Source organism: Leiobunum rupestre, chromosome 6 (assembly GCF_980474605.1).
Source record: "Leiobunum rupestre chromosome 6, qqLeiRupe1.1.hap1, whole genome shotgun sequence".
NCBI lineage: Eukaryota > Metazoa > Arthropoda > Arachnida > Opiliones > Sclerosomatidae > Leiobunum > Leiobunum rupestre.
The window spans coordinates 32,785,843-32,808,874 of NC_143389.1; the positions used below are offsets into that span (position 1 = coordinate 32,785,843).

Genomic DNA, 23,032 nt, shown 5'->3' on the forward strand with positions numbered 1-23,032 from the left:
ACGGGAAAACAAATCGTCGCGAGAAATACCCTAAATACATTGACTTTTCGATGATTTTACCCCCATTTCAGCTCTAAAATCCTGGATCCTCGATCCTCGATCCTAGGATCGGAGTCTCGCCCTCACTTTCCTTCTACTTTAGATGCAGGACATTAATTCTAAATTATCTAAAAATAGTTATAGTGGAAAATTAAAATTTTATATTTATACTAGTTTATAAAGTATTCATTCACTAGACAGGTTAAGCAACTTTTCGAAAACGTAACTTGAACGTCATTATACTTTATAGAAAAACCTAACTTGTAATCTATAAAAAATAGCTAATTTTATTAATATGAAAGTGAAACAAAAATTCTACCACTTTATTTAAATTTTACTAGTGTTGTAAGTCAGAAAAATTTCCGGAAAATGACCGAGTTCTTTTTCTGGAAAATTTTAAGTATTTTTCCGAAAAAAATTAAAAAGTTTTCATTCCATGATTATAGTCTAATATATTATTTGCAAATTTAAATAAAGCGGCATCTTCGCCTCATTTTTTCGAATCTATAAGTAAAACTAAATCTCTAGACTAGCTAAAACTGATTAAAAATGTTACACTATTAATGATTAGTATTTTTACTGATATTAGACATTTTATTTCGATAAAAAGTTAAAAACATTAAAAACCCTTAAAAAGTAATTTATGTTTAATTTTTTTTAATTTTCTGGAAATTTTTCCGCATTTTTTTTTTCCGGAAAATTAACAACACTAAATTTTACAATGAAAACCACCAATTTTCTTATATTTAAAACGCTCATTAACTTTTAAACTATCATTAATAGAGAGTTTCAACAACCCATTACTAGGCGTAAACGCGAACGTCTACGTTTCTTCCCGACGTTTGGGTAAAAATTACCTAAAAATGTATACGTTTAGCGAATTGAAATACGGCGCCATCTAGGTTTCAAATAGGATACTGATAAGGCCACGTTGCCACATGCACCAACAACATCTTTCTAACTTTGAAAAACGGTGTGAGGGCCACGTTGCCACATGCACCAACAACATCTTTCTAACTTTGAAAAACGGTGTGAGGGCCACGTTGCCACATGCACCAACAACATCTTTCTAACTTTGAAAAACGGTGTGAGGGCCACGTTGCCACATGCACCAACAACATCTTTCTAACTTTGAAAAACGGTGTGAGGGCCACGTTGCCACATGCACCAACAACATCTTTCTAACTTTGAAAAACGGTGTGGGGGCCACGTTGCCACATGCACCAACAACATCTTTCTAACTTTGAAAAACGGTGTGAGGGCCACGTGGCCACATGCACCAACAACATCTTTCTAACTTTGAAAAACGGTGTGAGGGCCACGTTGCCACATGCACCAACAACATCTTTCTAACTTTGAAAAACGGTGTGAAGGTCACGTTGCGATATACACCCAATATAAATTCATTAGGAAAATAAGTGACACAACAACATTTGGGTTACTGTACTACCTAACTAGTTAAAAAAATGACGTGTGTTGTTAGTTTTACTAATCGTCTGCTTTTTCAAATGTGGGACTCCGTGTTCTTGACGTTCCAACGTGAGATAAATTTATCGGATCTGGCGTAGCCGTTCACGTTTACGTCTAGAAATGGGTTGCTGACACCTAGGAGCAACAAACACAAGGAGAACGCAGCTAGCCTTTAATCACGCTAACGCAGTGTTGTGTACAAATTGCATTGGACGAACCTTTAGGCTGAACGTTTTACGGAAAGGGGGAAGACTATTTCGGAATTTTCCCCTTCAGACGGCAGCAGTCGCTAAAGCGTCTAACCAATGAAAAGTGTACGCCAGAAAATGCACGACTTTTGACGGGTTGCATTCTCCTTGTGTGGGGTGCTGTGTTTGTTGCTCCTAGCTGATACTTCCTATTGGCTAAAATATTATTATCTTCAAAAATTAAAATCTTCGAAAATATAGTTCACTTTCTTCAACATGAGAAAATACCCAATTAAAGAAACACCCTCCTAAATAAAAATCAACTGCACTTTTACGTAAAAACTACAAGATCATAATATCCATCTAACATAACAGCTGTTTAGCTTAATACAAAGCGAGGCGCCATAAAAAAGCAAACAGCAATTTTCATTAAAACAAATTAATTAAAAATATAGGTCGAGAGAGCGGGTAACAAATATATACAGGAATCGTAATTAGAAAATGAAAAATTCCATCTCGGTGGTAAGCTTCTGCTCTGGTCTCCTTCAACGTCGCTCCTTCACGCCAACAAAAGAGGATACTCACTTTCCTCCTTCCAGACTCTTTCTCTGCATACACGGGCGTATTGCGAAATTACTTTTTCCCCTTCCTTCTCGCCCAACATACGCGCGCGGCGGCCCAAAAGCAACCAATATTAAATCTTCTCATTAGCACCCAACAAGCTCGGGGTAAGAGTGAAGACCCCTCTCCCCACGCTGAACAGGACTGGTTCCCTCTCTCGGAATCCCCGCACTTTATCACTCAAGAACCCACCGATGATGAGAGGGAAGGCCATATATTCTCACCCACAAATCACCTTCTAAATTTACAGAAATATTAAAAAAGCCATAGCTTTTACAATATTATTTAAGTAATTTATAAGAACAGGCAAATTGATATTAATTTGGGGAAAAAATCATTTTTATATATTGCATTTAAAATCCCGATTTTTTCAAATTTGTAACCCCCGAGGAAAAAAATAAAATTGTTCTTATTTAATTTCAATTGGTTTCTTTATCGTGGTCTATGTTTGGCGACTCAATTTCACGTCTTGATTCAAAATAAGAAAATAACTTTACAATCTTTCTACAAAGCCAAGAAATATACGAAACTTCTGAATTTTAAGCGGATTTTAGGTTTAAGAAAGCTAAGCTCCAAATTTTTGAAATGGTCTTTTAATGTAATCTTCAATATAGAGTAGCAATTGATTTCAACAGAAACATAGTATTATCGTAAGTAACATAACATTTATAAGTACGACCCTTGTAGTCTTGTCCACAATAAAAAACGTTTACAGCTAAATTTAAAAAAAAATTACCTTTGAAGAATATGATAGTTTTTTTAATAATTAAGTTTGTGTTTAGATTAAATAATTCATAATTGTTTTGTCGAAGTAAGCGTTAGTTTTCAATTTTAAAGCGATTTAAAGCAAGGCCTTGGTGTTAAACTTCAAACAGGCAATTACATTACCGGAAGTGAATTTTACGAATTTGCTACGAAGTGGCGCTATTTCAATATTTTTTTACGTCATTGTGAAGAAACATAAGCATTACAAGTGTTATACTCCGGAATATTATGTAACTTAAGTTATAACCTACTATATTTTAGATTTTTTGTGCGTTTTATTTACAATCGTGAGTGCACTGACAAGGAGGCGACCCGTGGTGTAACCCACCGATTTTGTTCAAACACGGGGGATTGGTAGACGTTCGTGTATGATGAAAAATCCTAAAGGGAATTTATTCAATTAACATGGGATTCTGACCGATTCCTAGGGCCCCCCCTGTGAAAAATTTAAACAAATTTCCAAATTTCGAAAATGCCAAAAAAAGAAAAAAGAAATAAAAATTGACAATAAAAACATCAAAATTGATCAACTTTTGATCAATTTGAGGTCAAAATCCCATGTTATTTTTAATGGGAAAATTTAATATTTTGTGTTGTCAAAAACATTTTTCGTTGCCATGGCAAAACGGTTGCCCATGGAATAAATTCCCTTTAGGATTTTTCATGATTCATGAACGTCGACCAATCCCCCGAGCAGGGGCGTAGGAACCGGGAGGGGCAGGGGGGGCAATGCCCCTCCCTAGAAATTTGCTGGGAGGGGCAACTAATGTTATTGCCCCCTCCAACATTTTAAAAGCATATACAGTTTATAGAACCTCAACTGTGTTTAAATTTCAGTCTTTTCCCGCCAATTTACATAGTAGTAACAAGTACACATGCATTCGGAGAAGCTACACTCCATTAAAAATTGAAAACCATTATCCAGACCCCTTTTCGTTTATCTTTGCCCCCTCCAACTTCTAGAACGTTCCTACGCCCCTGCTCCCGAGTTTGAACAAAATCGGTGGGTTACACTTCGGGATGTCTCCTTGTGAGTGTTCCCTACGACCTTGAAAACGGTGGATCTTTAAACCTCGCTTTAGCGTATAATTTAGCTTTACGCTTATTCTTGATCCTTAATACACTACTCTACTAACATTATCCGTGCAAACGCGTAGAATGACATGGCATCTATCGGGGGGGGGGGGATATTCTAATATAATTTCCTTTAATCCGATTCTGTGCATCTTAAATACGAGAAAGTGCTACAGATGGCGCCGCAATAAAGACTCCCTTCATTTTCGATCATTTTACAGTTCATTTTAACATCGTTTTTTATCAATTTTCAAGCCGATTACGAGATTTCCTCGAACGAATGTCCTATCTTTCGCCTTCCGAAACATCTAGCAAAGGTTGATTTCCGGAAGCTAGGTATTTCTCGAGGACAGCGTGTGCGATATATATAGAAAATTCTTTTCATACATCAATACCGGAAATGAAAAGTTGGCTTTTCAATAACCGTCGAGAGTTCGTCTCCCCCGCACTGCATTCTCATATAATGGTTCAAAATCAAAGCTAGATTTCTTTTTTCTGTCGCGTTAGCTTCAGTGGCTTTATAATAGAACTTGGGTATATTTCTCAATTTTTTCTTAAAGAATTGGAACTTCAGCCGCAACTTCACATAAAAGAAAATGATAGAACGATGTCCCAGGTTGGGACAAAATTTCAGCGTCCTTTTCTCGCAGTTTTCCCCTAATCTATAGAGAAGGGGAAGAGTAGAAAACCCAATACCAACTGCACCTATAGCTCAACTGTAAGTCCGTGGTCGCTGGTGGTGGTAGACGCGGGCCACGTTGGACGGTTCGCGACTGTGGCTCGAGTTTGCTTTTAGACCTAGTTTAGGCGATCAGGGAGCCGGTACTCGCTTCTTTTCAAAAGCAAAGGTTTTTATTGGGCGTCAGCCGTTGAGGAAGATGGATAGCTCGGATCTGACACCTTTCTCGCGCGCCGTTCATCCTTCCCGATCATCCCCTCTTTTCCCGCGTTGCCCTGGCAACGGCGTCACCTCGCGCTTCATCTCCGCAGCGCCCCCAAATTATACGTCCACTCGGAAAATTCAATTCATACGCATCATAAGCATATAGAAAAAACGAGATAGTAAGAAACGAAGTTAGAAGAAAGCTCTCTATATAAGATAATGAAACTGCTTGTTGGGCCGTAATTGCGTTAACTATCTTTTATAGTTTATATCATAAGTAACGTAATAAATAATAAGAATGACATTGAATGATTTATGTTAATGGCTATTCGGAAACTTTCGGACAGGAAATTCGTCACTTCCAAATTATATTCATTGACCAAAATGGAAAAATACTACACTCTTAAATACCTTTAAAAAACACCCTTTAGAGTTAATATTTTAAAACTGGAAAAGGTGTATAAACGGTGATATATTACACCGTAAATAGAGTGATTGAACTACGGTAGGGTGTAGCCCCCTTAAGGCAGTAGTTTAGTACCCTAAAGGGAGTAGTTTAACACTTTAAATGGAGAATCGTCGAACCATTAAAGGAGTAGTGTAACACCCTAAAGGAAGTAGCTCCCTTAATGCAGTAGTTTAGTACCCTATAGGGAGTAGTTTAAAACTTTAAAGGGAGTATTTTAAATTTTTGGGTGTAGTTTAGTACCCTATAGGGAGTAGTTTAACACTTTATTGGGAGTAGTTTACCACTTTAAAGGGAGTATTGTAGAACCCTTCACGCGGTAGTTTAGTACCCTAAAGGGAGTAGTTTAACAACCTGAAGGGAGTAGCTACCTTAAGGCAGTAGTTTAGTACCCTAAAGGGAGTAGCTAAGAATCACAAACGGTGTAATAAAGGAACCAAAACGTAGAACAAAAGCACCCCAAACACCCTAAAAGGGAAAATGCTATTTAAGGTGTAGAATAACACCCTTTATAAACCTGTTAAGGTGATAGGAGACAAGATTAAACCCTTTAAGGTTTGAAAATAAACTTTTTTTAAGAGTGTATACCTTCAAGAAATAATAATAAAAGTAATAATCAGCTAAGTTAATACCCCCGCAGGGAAGAACAAACGGGAAAAATTACCCTCTTTGCTGAGCTATGAATACACTAATAAAAGACTTAAGTCCCCTCCCCCCATTAGACTTCGTATGAACTTTGAAAAGCACCGCCTTAGACAAAAGTTAACTAATTCAATCAAATATAATAGTCCATTGTATGTTCAGATTAAACAATTTATCATTATAATTAGAAAATTAATATTATTTTCACTTAGGCCTTTGCAGATCTGTAAAAAAAAACTGGTACCAGGAACAACAAACCCGACTCTTCCACCAAAGCTGCCATTGCTTAGCCACTGTATGATTTATAAGGTCATTGGCGAAACAAACTATCGTTAAAATAAATTGTGTTTGGATAATAAGAAGTGTCATACTATCTATCTATTACGTTACTTATGGTTATAAGTGTAAACAAAAAATAAGAGTGATATAGGAACTATGGCTATAACCTTACCTTAAAACCCTCATCACGCTATTTTATAGGGTCGAATTTTAACAATATTTATCAAAAATATCGAGAATCTTTATATAATATTACGGAAGATGGCAACTTTCTTAAGAAAAATTCGGGTATCAAAGGCAGGGCTAGCTTTCCCCAGATAGTGCCATTTGACAAGATGGATAGCATTGTTTCCGACAGGAGAGCACGCGGATGGCCAATCATGTTGCACGCCTAATTTAATAGTCGATTCTTTTGGCTCCGAACACACACGACAAACTTCGTACGATAGAGCTATCTATTATGAATGGAGGTGTAGCGCATATTCCGCTCCTGGAGAGCCACCGTATTGACTTTTCCGCTCGGATGTTTTATATTTGTTCTCTTTTTATTTTCTTGTCGGTGCAGTTCCTCCGCGTATCGACGAGGACCAGACGAGTTCCGACACGGAGATAAAGGAGGGAGGAGACGTCAGCCTGAGGTGCACCGCCAAAGGCTTCCCCGAACCCGAGATCAAATGGAGAAGGGAGGACGGACAAGAAATCGCCGTTGGCAAGAAGAAAGGTAAAAAGAACACGCAATGACCGCGACTATTTCGAACTATTCATTCGATTTTGACAAGAACGTATTTAGGTTACTGAGAACCTACGAGTTGAATCTGTTTACGGAAGTCAAATTTTTTGGTATTTTTAATTTAAGCGAGAATTTGGAAATTAACTAACAAGGAGACATCCCGAGGTGTTTATTGCCGATTTTTTTCAAACTCGGGGGTTGAGTAGACCTTCGTGTACCTTGAATGCTCTTAAAGAGAAACGTTTCAATGACCATTCGTTTCTCCATGGCAACCAAAAATGTTTTTCACAACTCAAGTTTAAACTTTCTCTACGTAATGGGGAAATCACGGTTTGCCATTTTCAAAATATTAATAAATTAAAATTTTTTGACCAAACAATTGGGTAAAATCGATAAAATTGGGAAATTGATTTTACTCATTTTTTTATTTTAACCAATTTTATCAATTTTGGAAAAGGGCGGACCCTTAAAAACCGTGATTTTCCCATGCAACTTTACGTAGAGAAAGTTTAAACTTGAGTTGTGAAAAAGGTTTGTGGTTTTCATGGCAAAACGAATGGCCATTGAAATTTTTCCCTTTAGGAGCTTTCAAGGTCTACTTAACCCTCGAGTTTAATAAAGACGACTAATTTTTCTATAAGAATAGTTGATTTTATAAAATGTCTTTACGCTTGCCCAACTTGTTGAAATGTTGCCCTCGAATAGTTCAGCCGATGCCTAAGAATGAGTAGCGCTCGGCATTCGATTAATTTTTATCCATGAATAAAATTAGCTCGGCGATATTTAAATAATATTTATTTAAATAACCAATAGTTGAATAAAAATTATAAAATGTTTAAATAATCGAAAGTGAATAAGCCTATTATTTAAATAAAACAAACACTTATTTAAATAAATACCACTTTTATTCAAATAAATGTTTGGTTGCGTAAAAACATAATTAAATAAGTTAATATGATATTCTTTTTACCAACGTTTTTAAATAAATCGGAAAATTTGTGGATAATGAATAAACAATTCCGAGCCCTAAGAATGAGTTCATAAACTCTTTAGTGGGAGAGAAAACGGATCCACAGCTGAAGCGGGGAGGCAACATTTCAACAAGATGGCCAAGGTTATTTTATAAAAAGAACTATTGTATGAAACGACTTAAGTATAATAAATAGAACGTTATTGCGGATAATTAAAACTTCAAAGTTGGTACTAGCATCCTCCCTCCACTCTGTAGGCAAATATTTATCCGGAACTTTAAAGGAAGCATAACCCTAGCAGAGAAGGTCAAGCTTTCGCCAGCACTCACTGGTGGCGTGACAGTCTAACACGTTATAGAAAATCTCTCAACGATACTCCTCGAAGCAGGATGGAAAATTGGAATTTTCAACTTCGATCTACACTGACGATAGCTTGGCCTTCGGTATTAAGTTCTAGGTAGAGCTCGGCGGAGCAGAAAAATTAACCGCCAAAATTTCGCGGTTATAAAATGATTTAATATGCAAAAAATATGGATTAAAACAAATAAAACGGAAATTTATTTTCCAAACCCCGAGCTCTAGTAGGCCTACTAGGGTAATATTCTCTTTAAGGAAAGTATTGATAGTTGAATAACCAAAGTTTGAGTGTTTCCGTTGTCATTGATTTGACTTAAGTGAATAGATCGATTTACAATATTTAAGTGGCAGAGACCACTTTAAAGGGGTAAAATTCATCCGAGGTAACGTGGTGATGGCGTTATTTGTTATTAGATGGCGCTCTGATAGCAACAAGACGTCACAATTTTGATTTTCAACGATTGGTTGAAAGTTTTCAGTTTTTAGTGGAGAACGGTTTTGTCGGGATTTAAAATACAAAATTATCTTCCCTGATTGGATAGTTTAAAATTGTATTATAGTGCCATCTATGGCGGAGAGCGTTAACTACTGTTAAAATTATTTGTTAATTTAAATTACAAAAATTATATATTTTTAATAAGAATTTAAAGTACTATAATTTAGTAATTAATAAATAATTTTTTAAAAAGTTTATTTTTCATAAACTTTATAGTGTCGCCATCTACCTCAAACATTATTAAATAGGAAGGTACCTCGGGTGGATTTCGCCCCTTTTTGCATATTTCACTGTAGGCAATATGTGAATGCGTCTATAGTTTAAAGATTACACTTGAGAGGTTATATTTGCATTTGAAAAACTGAGTTGAAATTTAAACCGTATATAATATGCTACTAGCATCAGGACCAAAAAGTTTAATAAAAGTGCGGCTAGATCCATGTAACATATTATAGATTTATGTAATAAATTGAATGATTTCTATTAGAGATCGCATTCTTAGCTCAAACATTTCAGTCAAAATTGAAAAATATGCACCAAAGAATTTGCCATTCTAAAAGTGGATAGATACATGTATTTGTCTTGAGGGTAAACAACCTTTGGATTATAACCGTAGAAATTATATCACTGGGATTTTAAGATACTAAACCTAGTGTCAATTGTCCTTAATTATTTTATATTCTATGGTGTTTTAGCAATACTTATATAGCAATTACTTCGAAATTTCTTTGTATGGTCAATGTCTATAGGTTCTATAAAAAATTACCGGAATTTCTATAGACTTATAAAAATGGTCTAAATGTAGATAGATTCTATAGAATATGATCTACATTTCTATAGGTTCTATAAAAATTTCTTCAAAATCTATAGTTTATATAGTAATTTACCTTAATGTCTAAAGATTCTATAGAAAGTTATCTAAATGTCTATATTCTTTATTTAAAATGACCTAAATGTCCCTATGTTCTATAGAAATTGACCTAATGGCCCTATGTTCTATAGAAATTGACCTAAATGTCCCTAGGTTTTATAGAAATTGACCTAATGGCCCTATGTTCTATAGAAATTGACCTAAATGTCCCTAGGTTTTATAGAAATTGACCTAAATGTCCCTGGGTTCTATAGAAATTGACCTAAATGTCCCTAGGTTCTATAGAAAATGTCCTAAATGTCCCTAGGTTCTATAGAAAATGACCTAAATGTCCCTAGGTTATATATAAAAGGACCTAAATGTCCCTAGGTTATATAGAAAATGACCTAAATGTCCCTAGGTTATATAGAAAATGACCTAAATGTCCCTAGGTTATATAGAAAATGACCTAAATGTCCCTAGGTTCTGTAGAAAATGACCTAAATGTCACTAGGTTCTATTGAAAATGATCTAAATGTCACTAGGTTCTATAGAAAATGACCTAAATGTAACTAGGTTATATAGAAAATGACGTAAACGTTGAATGGTTGTATAGAAAATGACCTAAATGTCGATTCATTTCAATAGGTTTCTATAGAAATATGAGTAATTTATCTATAGGATTTCTACTACATTACTATGGACAATTTTTGTAAGGGAATACGATCCAGGTATAGAAATTGGCGTAAAGGGTGTCATAATTCACGAATAGCTCGTAACGGACGCGACCGTTATACCTAGCTAGTGGCCATAAAAGACCATTTTCATCAAAGTCGGGTTCGCATCTAAATTCGCGAAAGCGGTCTGAAGCCGTATATATAATCTCATTACGGCTAGGAGTTATAGTAATATCCCGAATTTCCGATGATCAGAGGGGCGCTCGTGGCTAACTCGTAACCCCTCGTTACTGTGACGCAACCCCTCCCAGTCACCCTTTCCTCAAATTTACAGTCACAGTCCGTTAGTTACGGCGAACGCGATGGGAGACGCGAATTTAGTTGAGATAAATGCTTATGGAGGATATTAAGTGTAACTTCATGAAACGGTGGTACGAATGTCGGCCAGATAAGCGAGGAAGGACGCGTAACCGAGATCGCTATCGAAAGGTCAGCGCGTTAACACGAGAAGCGGGTTTTGAAAGAGGGGGAGGGCCGAGGGAGGCTACGAACAATGACACCCTTTGCTCCGATAAGGTCGAATCATAACCAAACGATCAATTTGTCTTCTCTCTTACAGCGGCCATGTTAGTCGGTAACTACCTCAACATTAGCAAAGTCAGTCGTCTGCATACGGGAGCCTACTTGTGCATAGCGGCCAACGGGATTCCTCCGTCGGTCAGCAAACGGATCGTCCTCACAGTCAACTGTAAGTGTCATTTCGCGTTCAAACAGTACGAGACGAGCGACCAGTGTCGAGTCCGCGCGGGGGACTCGACGGACATTCTCCTATAGCGAGGATGGTCGTTTAATAATTAGCCACCGGCACCTTCTACACAATAAAGGGGGTGTTGTGGGGGGGGCGAATGAGGGGGTGGCACGTCTTCCCTCTCTTAGACATTAACAGCGAGTCGGTAATGGCCCCGAAATGACCCATTAGAGTTTAACGACGTAAGGCGTCAACCCGAACTAAAGTGGACGCCACCATCAACAAGCTCCGTACGATATCAGGTTCGCAAACGGGTACAGTCTATGGTGCCTTAAACTCCTCGCCTTGGTCTATAATAAATGCCGATCGTAGGATACCGACTGTAGTCGGTTAATGGCTAATTTCGAGACGGATAGTGGAAACTTATTCCAGGCGGAAAGTGCTGAAAACTGATAGAAAACCATAAATTCGTGAAGTCAGTCCCCGAAGACGCTATATAGGTGTATTACGAGTTTTTTTTATATAATTACTCATATCGTATGATGAGGAAATTACAATTTTAGTTAAATTTTTCAAAAATCTCCATTCCTACAATTTAAGCGAGTTAAAATTATACTTCATTTCCGTTACACGTTTTTTAGCAATTATATCGTAAGTAACGTAATAAGCGTAAGGCTGTGGCTTCTTGGTCTACCAACGTGGATATTTGCAACGACAATGACCGTATAAATCATAACAAGGCTGAGTGCTGACAACTTTCCTAGTTAAGACGGCTAAAAAGTCACTTTGTAACGAAGCGCCCATGGCTTACTGAAAATTGAAACGCTTTTAAAGTGTAAAAATAATGCTTAGTTTGTAAAAAATCAATTATTGAATTGGAACATAGATTTGACCATTATTAGCAATCGCTTCGTTACTGAAGGTATTTTTATTTTAGAATTTGAGACCTAAACTCGTTTTTGTTCGTAAACCAAACTAATCTGTCTGTAGTTTTGCCAACGGAGTTACCCAATTGCTATTCAATAACGGAAATCTTTTACTATCGAACTTATGGCTATTACGTTAGTTATGATTATGTATCTCACATTTTGGTATAGATTTCGTAATTTAAAAAAATGGCTTTCAAGTTTTAATAATTAAAAGAAATTTGCGGGTTTAATTCACGCGTATCGCTTTTTATGATCCACTCTCCCCAGAAGTGATTAAGTCTTCTTTTTATGGGCCATTTTTCCCGTATAAGCGAGCTATAATTCCAAAGTGGTTTTTCTCTTTTATTTTGTGAGGGGATGGGCTAGTTGAAAGAAACATCAAAACCGTGGAGCGAGATGAAACTTCTAAAGGGTATTAAATAAAATGCAAGAGGTAGAGTACCCCCGAAGGTGAGATACAACGGAAACAAGTAATTAGCGCATCGAGTCAATTTTTTATAAAAGAAAATTTATTTATTTTTATTTGCTTTGGGCGCAGCATTTTTTTATAATTAACTAATTATCAGGATAAAAAGTAACCGCTCCAGAACTAGAAAAAAGATATTAGTTTTTTTTTTCAAAGTGCCCTGGATATTATGGAAAATAATGTATCTTAATAATTCACACTATAATATACAAGTTTTTTTATTACTGTCCTTACGCAAAATAAGTATTCGAAACAGCGTTAAAAAGTTGTGATTAAAATACGTATATAAGATTAAGCTAAGAAAGTAACATTGGTAAGACGTTTCTGTTTATTATTAAAAATAGTAGGCACCCAATACACTTTGTTGTTTGTTTTGTTTGTAACTTTCAGAGTATTTACATATTAAAGAGTTCCTTTACCAATAAATGTACCCTAAAAAAATAAATTTCTAGAGTAAATATTGTTTTAAGAAAAATGGCCTGATCGAGCAAATTGAAATACCCTGTATACGGTTATTCATTCGAAACACGTACTTTCTCATAATTCCACTGATTTTTTGAAAACAAATTCTCAAGAAAAATAGTTATGGCATAAAACATTGGCAAAGTATATAAAGTATTGTAATTTTTACTTTTACCATCATCAGACGAAGTATTACAGGTGGTAAATTGTGAATAACGAAAGTCTGAATCAAAAGTCGTAAACTTTTATTTGTTTATTTGCAAAGTTTAAGACTGTTGGTTGCTTTCTAAAGTTCTGTAAACTGAGCTCTGATTCTGGTTTTGCTTTCGCGCATTGAAAATTGCCTCGAGTCTGCGAAAGTACACGTTTCCTACTTATGGTTCAGATGGAAAGTTTTCGCGTAACAGATATATTTTTCTCTAAGAAGCTATGAAGCTCGATTCGTGCAGAATAAGCCTAGAATCATGATGGTTGATCTTCATAAACTAACTAACAAAAATAGTCATACCATTTTAAGCACTAGATAAACATTTGATCAATACACAGGAAAAAGAGTTATTGAGCGTACATGTACACTTTCTAGTGTAAATGTTTAATCAACTGCTTTCTAGTGTAAATGTTTAATCAACTGCTTTCTAGTGTAAATGTTTAATCAACTGCTTTCTAGTGTAAATGTTCAATCCAACACTTTCTGGTGTAGGTATTTAATCCAACACTTTCTGGTGTTGGTGTTTAATCCACCACTTTCTAGTGTAAATGTTTAATCAACTGCTTTCTAGTGTAAATGTTCAATCCAACACTTTCTGGTGTAGGTGTTTAATCCAACACTTTCTGGTGTAGGTGTTTAATCCAACACTTTCTGGTGTAGGTGTTTAATCCAACAATTAACTGGTGTAGGTGTTTAATCCACCACTTTTTAGTGTAAATGTTTATTCAACCACTTTCTAGTGTAAATGTTTAATCAACCACTTTCTAATGTAAATGATCAATCCAACACTTTCTGGTGTAGGTGTTTAATCCAACACTTTCTAGTGTAAATGTTCAATCCAACACTTTCTAGAGTAAATGTTCAATCCAACACCTTCTGGTTTAGGTGTTTAATTAAACACTTTCTAGTGAAAATGTTAAATTAATAACTTTCTAGTGAAAACGTTAAATTAATAACTTTCTAGTGAAAATGTTTAATTAATAACTTTCTAGTGAAGAAATTTCAATTTTAGAACGAGCTTACCGAGACTTGAATATTATAATTTGAATTATACGTGTAGCAATAGAACATTAACATACCATTCGAACTTATATATTTTAACTGACGAAAACACCGAAAACATTATTTAAAATTACATTAATAAAAAAATTATATTTCTTTTTATAAAATGTTGAGGAGAAAAATGAAACGTATCACCCTAGGAATTTTTATCAGTTTCTAATAGAAAACAAAACATTCCTCACTTATAAAATTTAGACCCCAAAATCCACCACATTATCATAGGTAAAAGTTGGTCAGATAGAAAAAAAACCCTTAATGTCGCTCTCAAAAAGAAAAATGTACTAGAAACGGTCGTGTAAAAGCCAATAAGTTACATCTTCAACATAAACCCACAAAAAAAGCTATTAAGTAACCGCGAAGTAGCGATTCGTTGCGGCGGAACAAATCAAATGGACCATTTTCATTACTTTATTCCGCGACACCGAAAAAATCCCCTCCAGGCAGCCTGAGTAGATGGAATATAACTGCATTAGGTAAAACGAAGCACACCCCGCAAATTTGAATCATTCTCCAGCAATACGCGACTTTTTTCTCGTCGGAGAAGATCTTAAAATAAAGCAAAAAGGATATAACCCTCCGCGACGAAGTCCCCGAAAATTCCATATATACCCATTTAGGATCCTAACCCACCAACAGCGTTCGCTGAACGGCGGAAGAACGGGTAAAGTCGGCGCTGCTTTTAACTATAAAGGGGTTGTCCGTTGGATTTCCTTACTCCGATGACGTAATGATAACGGCTCCCTCTAGCGAAGAGCGTCGTCAATATTCATTTGCCTCGCAGCCACTTACGTTTAGGGCGCTTCTTACTGGGAGAGCGGAAGATTATTTTTTATTTATTACATATGGCCGCTTGTCATAACGTTAAATAGAGAGAAGTCACCCTCTTGAAAAGCGTCTAAGCGTTACGTTGTAACCTCCAGACGCGATACCTTACGATACGGGTATATTTAAAAATCTACCATTCTCTATATGGAGGAGAAAAAAGTCTTATCAGAAACTGGAAAAACCCAATTTCGTCGCAGTTTCAAAGTTTTGCATTTTTATTCGTATATACGTAAATTTGGGAAAACGAAAAAAGAAAAGCGATTTTAAAAATAGATGGGGCTATGTTAGTAACCATTGCGCTCACCCATCGGACGTCTTATTTTTAAAGGGAATACGTTATGGCCTCTAGAAATGACGGCTCTTCATCTATTAAAAGTTTTAAAAACCTTGGAAGAATAGCTCGTAGATGTACGGAAAGGAAGATGAAAAAAGTTTAAATTATAACTCCGGTGGCCACCGGGGGGCTCTGCGGGTAGGTGGTTCAATTTTTCCAATTAAGGCGCTTCTCTCTATTAAAACTGAAGGGAAGCGAAGATATAAGGGAAAGAGTGCATTACCCAACTTCCTTCGTCAATTTCGCTACGCATTAATGCTTTCATTTAAGAACTAAAAAAAAGTAATCCGTTTTTGGATCAGCATCCGTTAAAGGTAAAAACCGATGGAGATGGGATATCCCCTAAGATGGAGGGATCAACCCGGAGTAATGGCTACTTATACGATTCCCCCAAGAACTATTAGCTCGTCATAATAAAAAAAGGTCCGTATTAAAGACGTAAAGGATGCTCCCGGAAAAAAAACTCGGGAGTTTTTGGGTTTGTGGGTATATTAACATTTATATTGCATACATCACGGATCGGCAGTGGCAATCGAGCGGACCCCACCCAAACCCCAACAAATTTATATTTTCTCCCGTCGATGGACGTATTCTTAGTGCAGTCGCTGTTGTTGGGAAAAATCAATGCTACGTTCAAATTTTCAAATTCCTACACACGCCGTATGTACATTTCTTTTATTTTTATCTTTCTCATTTTGAGGAGAGTTTAGCGTATTTAAATCAGACTATTTTCCGAACCAATTGTCGTTCTTTTTGCATGCGACTGCATTGTTATCGGAATTAACGATCTGAAGTTTGCCAAAATTCATCTTTTTTTTTAAGTCTGACGTTTTTCGTCTGGCTAAAACGTTGAAATACGTCGTTTTTAAAACTTCTATAAACGATTTAGATGGCGATTTAAGTTTTAATAGCTCAATCGGTTAAAAGGAATTTTAAAATTACGAAAGAAAATTAAATCTTTGATATTTATTAGATTTGGTATTATTTTAAATAAGTTGACCAATAATAGATCAAACGCCTGTAAAAGTGTTCGTACGTGCAATACGCGATTGCTCAGGGTGAAGCTGCCTACTTGCATGAAATAATAGGAAGGCTGATCGAAATGAAATGGATTTTAATAAATAATGAAAATTGTGCGGTGAATACCCTTATGGAATTAAAATTAAAATAGTTATAAATAGCAATTAAGTAGTTTTATCACATTTAAATTAACTTGGAAATAATACATTTTAATAATTTTTAGTTGCGGGTTTCGCGCTTTTTGAAACTAAATCCATAAATGCTGAATGATTTTTATGAACTCGCCAAATATTACATAACATTTACCGGAATTTACTCTATTTATCGGGCAATGTTCCTAGCTGATTATTATTAAAATAATTTCTTAAAACATTTTAGATACGTCATAATGTTCCGAGCGTTAGGAAACAGACCGATAAATAGATCTCATTTAAGATTTTTATAAATTTTAATATCATAAAATTTTCCCAATATTTCATCTTAAAATGATAAAACTAAGACCCCCTCCCCCATAAAACCAATTACTACGTCTCTATGGAAATGAAACCGTAAAATCATTCGGGTCTAACCACATTTTAAGCCCAAATGCCTCCCCTTACAGTCGAGCTTTTTTCTATAGGGCATACAACAGCCCTACGGCCCCGGCAAAATCGAGTCTCCATATCATAGTAGATAGAGGGAAAATGGGCAAAAAATCCCCTTATAAAGTTGAATATTTAAAAGATCATAAAAACGAGAGGGAGGTATAGGAATAGAGAAGGGAAAACCTCGCGAAGGTTCCCCTCGCATTAAGTCGAAGATCGATTGTTCCTCATTCCCAGCAGCCTTACCCCCGAAACCTACCACCCAGTGTAGGAATTTCGAGCCTGCCTCTACCATTTCGAGGGGCGTATGAGTGATGCCAAACTTCTCCTTTGCACTTTTTTATATATAAACGAGAAAATACAATTTTCCCTGCCTTTCTTAAATAAATGGGATACGAGGGGGTTTAGTTCTAGATGGGTGCGAGGGGCGGGTAAGGAACACCCCCCCCCCCTCCGAAAATAACGAAGCTCCACGTTCCGGCTCATTCGGTTCCGAGCAATTGCATCAATCCGAACCAATTTTGCAAAATCTATTTCACGACCTCTCCGAGCTCTTTGTCTTTCAGTTAGTTTCTCCGAGCTCAGCACGAGCGACCTCTCTCGGCCGGGGAAGGAAGACCCGCGTGCCGCTCTTAATTGACTGGGATTAACGCCAGAAATTGGCTGGCTCGGAATAGTTTTCTCCCCGTTTCTTCAAACCTCCCTCGTCCATTCCGACCAGACAATCGCGCCCTTCCGCTATAATTTAAACTTGGATAATAAGACTCAACTATAGAACTAAAAAAATCCCGCTAAGATTGATTTTACGGATCAGAGAGTTCACTTAGAGATGTAACAATTCATTAACGGAACCTACAATCATAGGTTTATTATTATATTTAATATAAGTGTGCCAGTTCCATGTTTTCCTCCTGTTCAATTTTTACAGAGAGCCATTTCAAGAATAATCACGCATTTGGGTGAACTCCGGACTGAGCAGTAACCCGTCGTCGTCATAGTGACGTGCAGGCAGCCATGCTGAGCTGAGGCGCGTGATAATTTGTTTTTAAGTGGCGTATTTTTCACGCTCGGGGCGCTTATCTTATGATGTCAATTTTATATCACTCCACACATAGATATCAGTAATTATTTCGACTAACTGATTCACTTATGGAACATTATTCTCGGATGAAAAATAGTGAAAGTGGCTTAGATTAATATCTCCAAAAATAAGACGAAATCTTTATTTTAGTATCAAATGATATTCAAAGGCAGCGGTTTCCAAAAGGTGTTCCGGGGAACCCTGGGGTTCTGTGGAAGGATCACAGGGGTTCCGAGAATTCGCATCGTGGCCATCTTTGTTTGTGTCAAGATTCTTTTAAGATAAGTTAAAAAAATGAGTTGGGTTCTGCCAGAATTAGGTAGATAATTTAGGGTTTCATAGCAAAAATAATTGGGAACCGCTGTTCTAAGGCATTAAGCAGGGTTCTGCATAAAAAAATAGACGCATTAATATGACAATTGAAAAATCACCACAACATTTAGTGTCGCTGACGATGAGATTTTATTAAACGAAATACACTCAGTTGCAGGTTAAGAAAGGTAAAATATCTAGTACATTTGGTGGAAAGATACTAACACAAATTTCCGGTAAATCGGCGGTGGTAATTTTGAATTTGGCCTGTTTACGGTTGAATTTTCGAAAATACCGTCTATTGCGTTATATTTCAAAGTGATAATTTATGAATTAACATAAATAAGATTTAAAAACAGTTGAAATAATTTAATTTTGGTACAAGTGAGGCATACCTAAAAAAATTCCTTTGGCGAGTCCAGGGTAAGTATAGAACAGGTAATGCCGAAATTACCACGTGCGAGTTGATGATTGATTAGGAGCATAATAAAAATTTGCTATAATGAAGCTTAAAAACAATAATCTACATTAAATATTTATTAATTACTTTGAAATTTACGCAATAGATATTTCTAAAATGGATCAATATAACTCGCGTAGGAATTCAACAGAAAATAGGCGAAATTCGAAATTCCCGCCGCCAATTTACCGAAAATTCGTTCTAGGATCTATCTGCCAAATGTACTAGATATTTTTCATTTCTTAACCTGCAACTGAGAATCGAGCGATTTTAGATTGGGACTGAAACGACAATCGTAAAGCAGCTAATAAAAATGTTTTATTTCTTTATCATGATTAAATTTTATTTCAAAATGGTTAAGCAAGCCTTCCTAGTTAAACCTTGTCTACCGTCCAAAAAAATCAGGAAAAATTCTTGATCCGTATCAAGTTTGGAATAAACTAAGAAAATAATATTATAAATCATAAATTTTGATGATGAAATAATGGTGTACTAAGTTCATCGTAAACGAAAAAAAAATTATATTTTGTCGGTGGTTAGAATGATTCATTTGCGAAGGCTTTTAAAATTAGTATACGAAGAAGATGAACCGCTTCTTAAATTTTTAGTCACTATATGTCACTACAGCGCTCAGAAAAAAAACCGAGTCCTGTAGCTCGTTTTTGATTTAAACAGAAAAAAAAACTATTCTTTCTAACCGAATTTTCGTCGGAAAGGAGTGGCGACCTAAATTCGGAGGAGGCGTAGATTAGACTGGGGAATTCTCAGTTTTCCTGGGAATGAGTTCAGAGAGAGAGAAACGGTCTTAGAGGGATCAGTATTTCTAATCCATTCTAAATTCCCGCACCGTCACGGCTATTTCCACTTATAAAACACACACGCTTATATAAGAGATAGAAATGTAAAAACTGGGAAGAATAAACGAATAGAGAAAAGCAGCGTGGCTTAAGTCAGCATCTCGACTTCATCTCGCGATTTAGAGCGTGGTGCCCGACCGGCTTTTGCAGAAGCGTAAAAATAGAAAATGAAGACAAAATTGTTAAAAGACTCGTGAATTTTAAACATCTTGACGCCCCAGAGAATAAACTATACGTTATATTGGGGGCGTTTTAAGCGGCTAGGCCTTGGTTTTGAAATTCTGAAGCGGAGGAACTACACGCTTCTGTCGCCACCCCCTCCACGTCCCGAGATTGCCTCTAACTCGGGCAAAAAACTAACGAACCAAAGCGGGTCCGGATGGATTAAAGGGGATGGAATCTACGACGCCGGCTTGTCACTAACGTCATTTAAAGGAGGAAAACTTAATTACTTAAAAAAAAGGGTATGGGAACGACGACTACGGTAAAAGTTAACCGCTACTAGAAAAAGATTTGAAGGCCGTTTACGTCGTGGAGTTCCGCGAAGTCACTGTCGATTCTTTCCTAAAGCGCAATTAAAAAAGTTTTCTTTCTGTTTCTAATTGCGTACAGTCCCCCCTATGATTTGGATTCCGAATCAGTTAGTCGGAGCGCCGGTGGGTACCGACGTCCTGTTGGATTGCAACTTGGAGTCGCAGCCGCGCTCCGTGACGTACTGGACCAGAGAGGGCGGGATCATGATCCTCTCCAATGCCAAATACGACAGCGTCCTGCTGCAAACGGGCATTTACAAGGTCCAGATGAGGCTCAAGATCAAAAGTCTCAAGGCGGACGACTACGGATCTTATACCTGCGTCGCCAAAAATTCTCTGGGAGAAACCGAAGGAACCATTCGCCTTTACGGTAAGTACTACTTCCAACCACGATACGCTAACTCAAAGTGTCCGAATAGACGATCTTAAGCAAATCTTGACCTTTAAAATGGCGTTCTGATTGATTAAAATCTTAGGACCCCTGGTCTAAATGCCAATTTCTCTGTTACCACTTAATGTATCTATATCAGAAAAACCCATTTTTTAATCACCTGCATATAACAATTAGCCAGTTCGCAGTTAACTTAATAAAATCATTATTGAAAATCCATCCGTTTTCTTGAAACCAATTTACAATCTCCGTTTTCTTCTGAGATATCAAATCAGAAAGAAAACATTATTAATGCTTTGTAAATAATTGCTGTAGCTTAAAATAAGAAAAACCTTTCCTTAACGTTTCTACTATTGATGAATAAGACACGATTTTATCTGCTATGGTATCTGTATACAAAGGAAAAGCAGATTCCAAAATCGTATTTAAGTCACTGAGAACGTATATATCGGTTCCTTTATTGCAGCAAGAACCACTAGCTTTAGAGGCCATAAAGGACTTTTTCTCTGACACGAAAATTAAAAATGTTTCATTTTAATATCCTATATAAAAATATCATACAATTCTGATATTATCATTGTTGTTATTATTACTTTTTTTAATTCGAAAACGTTTATGATCGGTCTTTTGAAGTGTGGCGAAAAATGATAAATAACTGAAAAAATATATATTTTTTAAATTAAAATTTCTATGGAACATTCCTCGTGCAGGGGGACATTTACTAGTGTAAAATTTAATGACTTTGAACCATGTCTTGAAGGTCATTAAAAAACTATCTATAAAACCGCTGGGTAGAAAGTTGTTGCTCACCATATTATTATTTTAAATATTTCTGATTTGACTAAATTTGACCAATCAGAAGCCTAGAAATTGAAGTTTTGGAGAAAGAATAATTAATGCCTTCCATGACATTTCAATTGAAATGTTGAACAACCCTATGAGCTCCGTCGTTAAACGAGCTTGAGCATGTATCGTAGACGACGGTGACATAATTGAAACGTTGTAAAGTATTCAGTATTTATTTGATTAATTAACATTAAAACTAATCAGATTACTTTATTATCAAACACTGAATTCATTAACCTTCAATATATCGGCTTCTGATTGGTCAAATTTAGTCAAATAAAAGTTATTTGAACTTATAATATGGCGAGCAACAACTTTCTAATTCGAACCAAATCCGTAAACCCAACGGTTCTCGAGATAGTTTTTGAATGACCTTGCAGACATGATTCAAGGTCATTCAATTTTACATTAGTAAATGTCCCCCTGCACGAGGAATGTTCCAAAGAAATTTTAAATTGAAAAAAGAAAAACGGTTTTCAGTTATCATTTTTGTTTTTAAGTGAACGCCCTGTATATGACATCATTCTAAAAATGGAACTAAGCCCCTCCTAGCCCCTTTTCAAAAAAGCTTCTCTGGCTAGACGTAAGCGGATTGACTATTCAGCTCTCAGTAAAAGCTAAATACGCTATTGGGTTGATCTGAAAGGGGAGGGGGTCTAAGTGATATGACCTTTTCGTAAGTCTTGAAGTCTTGGTTTTTGGTTGTAGAGATTCCACCCCCGTCGTCCACATCTTCATCCCACGACTCCATCCGTGCCAAATCCGAGAAACTCCGCAATGGCTACTCCCAGAACGCACTTTCCAAGCCAGAACAGAGACACGGTAAGTTAAGTATGTATAACCGCGTAATTAATCATTCACACTTTGACTCAAGCGATGAAAAAGAAATATTCCTTATCAACTTAATACTCACGACGGGAAGTTATATATGTTTACACTTGGAATGTTCAAGGAAGACTAGGGTGGCCGGGATAACTTTCGTAGAAAATGCCGTGGTTTACAACTGAGATTTTTGCTCACGTTGTGGTACGCTAATTTCGGTACCTATTGGACATTAAGCTTTGGTAAGAGTAGAAGTCTACTCAGCTAATTTACCATTACTTGGCCGTCTAAAGACGTGAATTCTGGCGTAATTATACATTTTAATCTGTAGAATAGATGAACCGGAAATTCATAATTTGTTTTAGAATGCTTAAGGTCGGCAGGAACTCTTGCACGAACTTTATTTTAAGAGCAGAGCCAGAAAGTAGAAAATCTTAGCCATCTTACAAGATTTCTTACCGAATTAACGCGCTCTTGGTAAGTTAATTTTCCGGGTTAGTGTCTTCCGTTACTTTATCCGCGGCAGTGGCGGATTCTTAGCGACACTCTATTCATTTACAGCACGGTGACAATGAAGCCTTAGC

General features: G+C 36.5%; 1 protein-coding gene across 2 annotated transcripts in view; it reads left to right on the forward strand.

Moving 5' to 3' along the window:
• The window catches only part of LOC149940633 (lachesin-like), a 305,656-nt gene that overhangs the window by 276,639 nt on the left and 5,985 nt on the right, over positions 1-23,032 (forward strand). The window contains exons 4-7 of one of the 2 annotated variants that reach the window (XM_090178792.1): positions 6,993-7,148; positions 11,128-11,256; positions 20,469-20,759; positions 22,335-22,457. In XM_090178792.1, coding sequence (XP_090034918.1) covers positions 6,993-7,148; positions 11,128-11,256; positions 20,469-20,759; positions 22,335-22,457 — 699 coding nt within the window. The remainder of the gene's footprint in view (positions 1-6,992; positions 7,149-11,127; positions 11,257-20,468; positions 20,760-22,334; positions 22,458-23,032) is intronic. The other variant, XM_090178793.1, reaches the window with a different exon arrangement.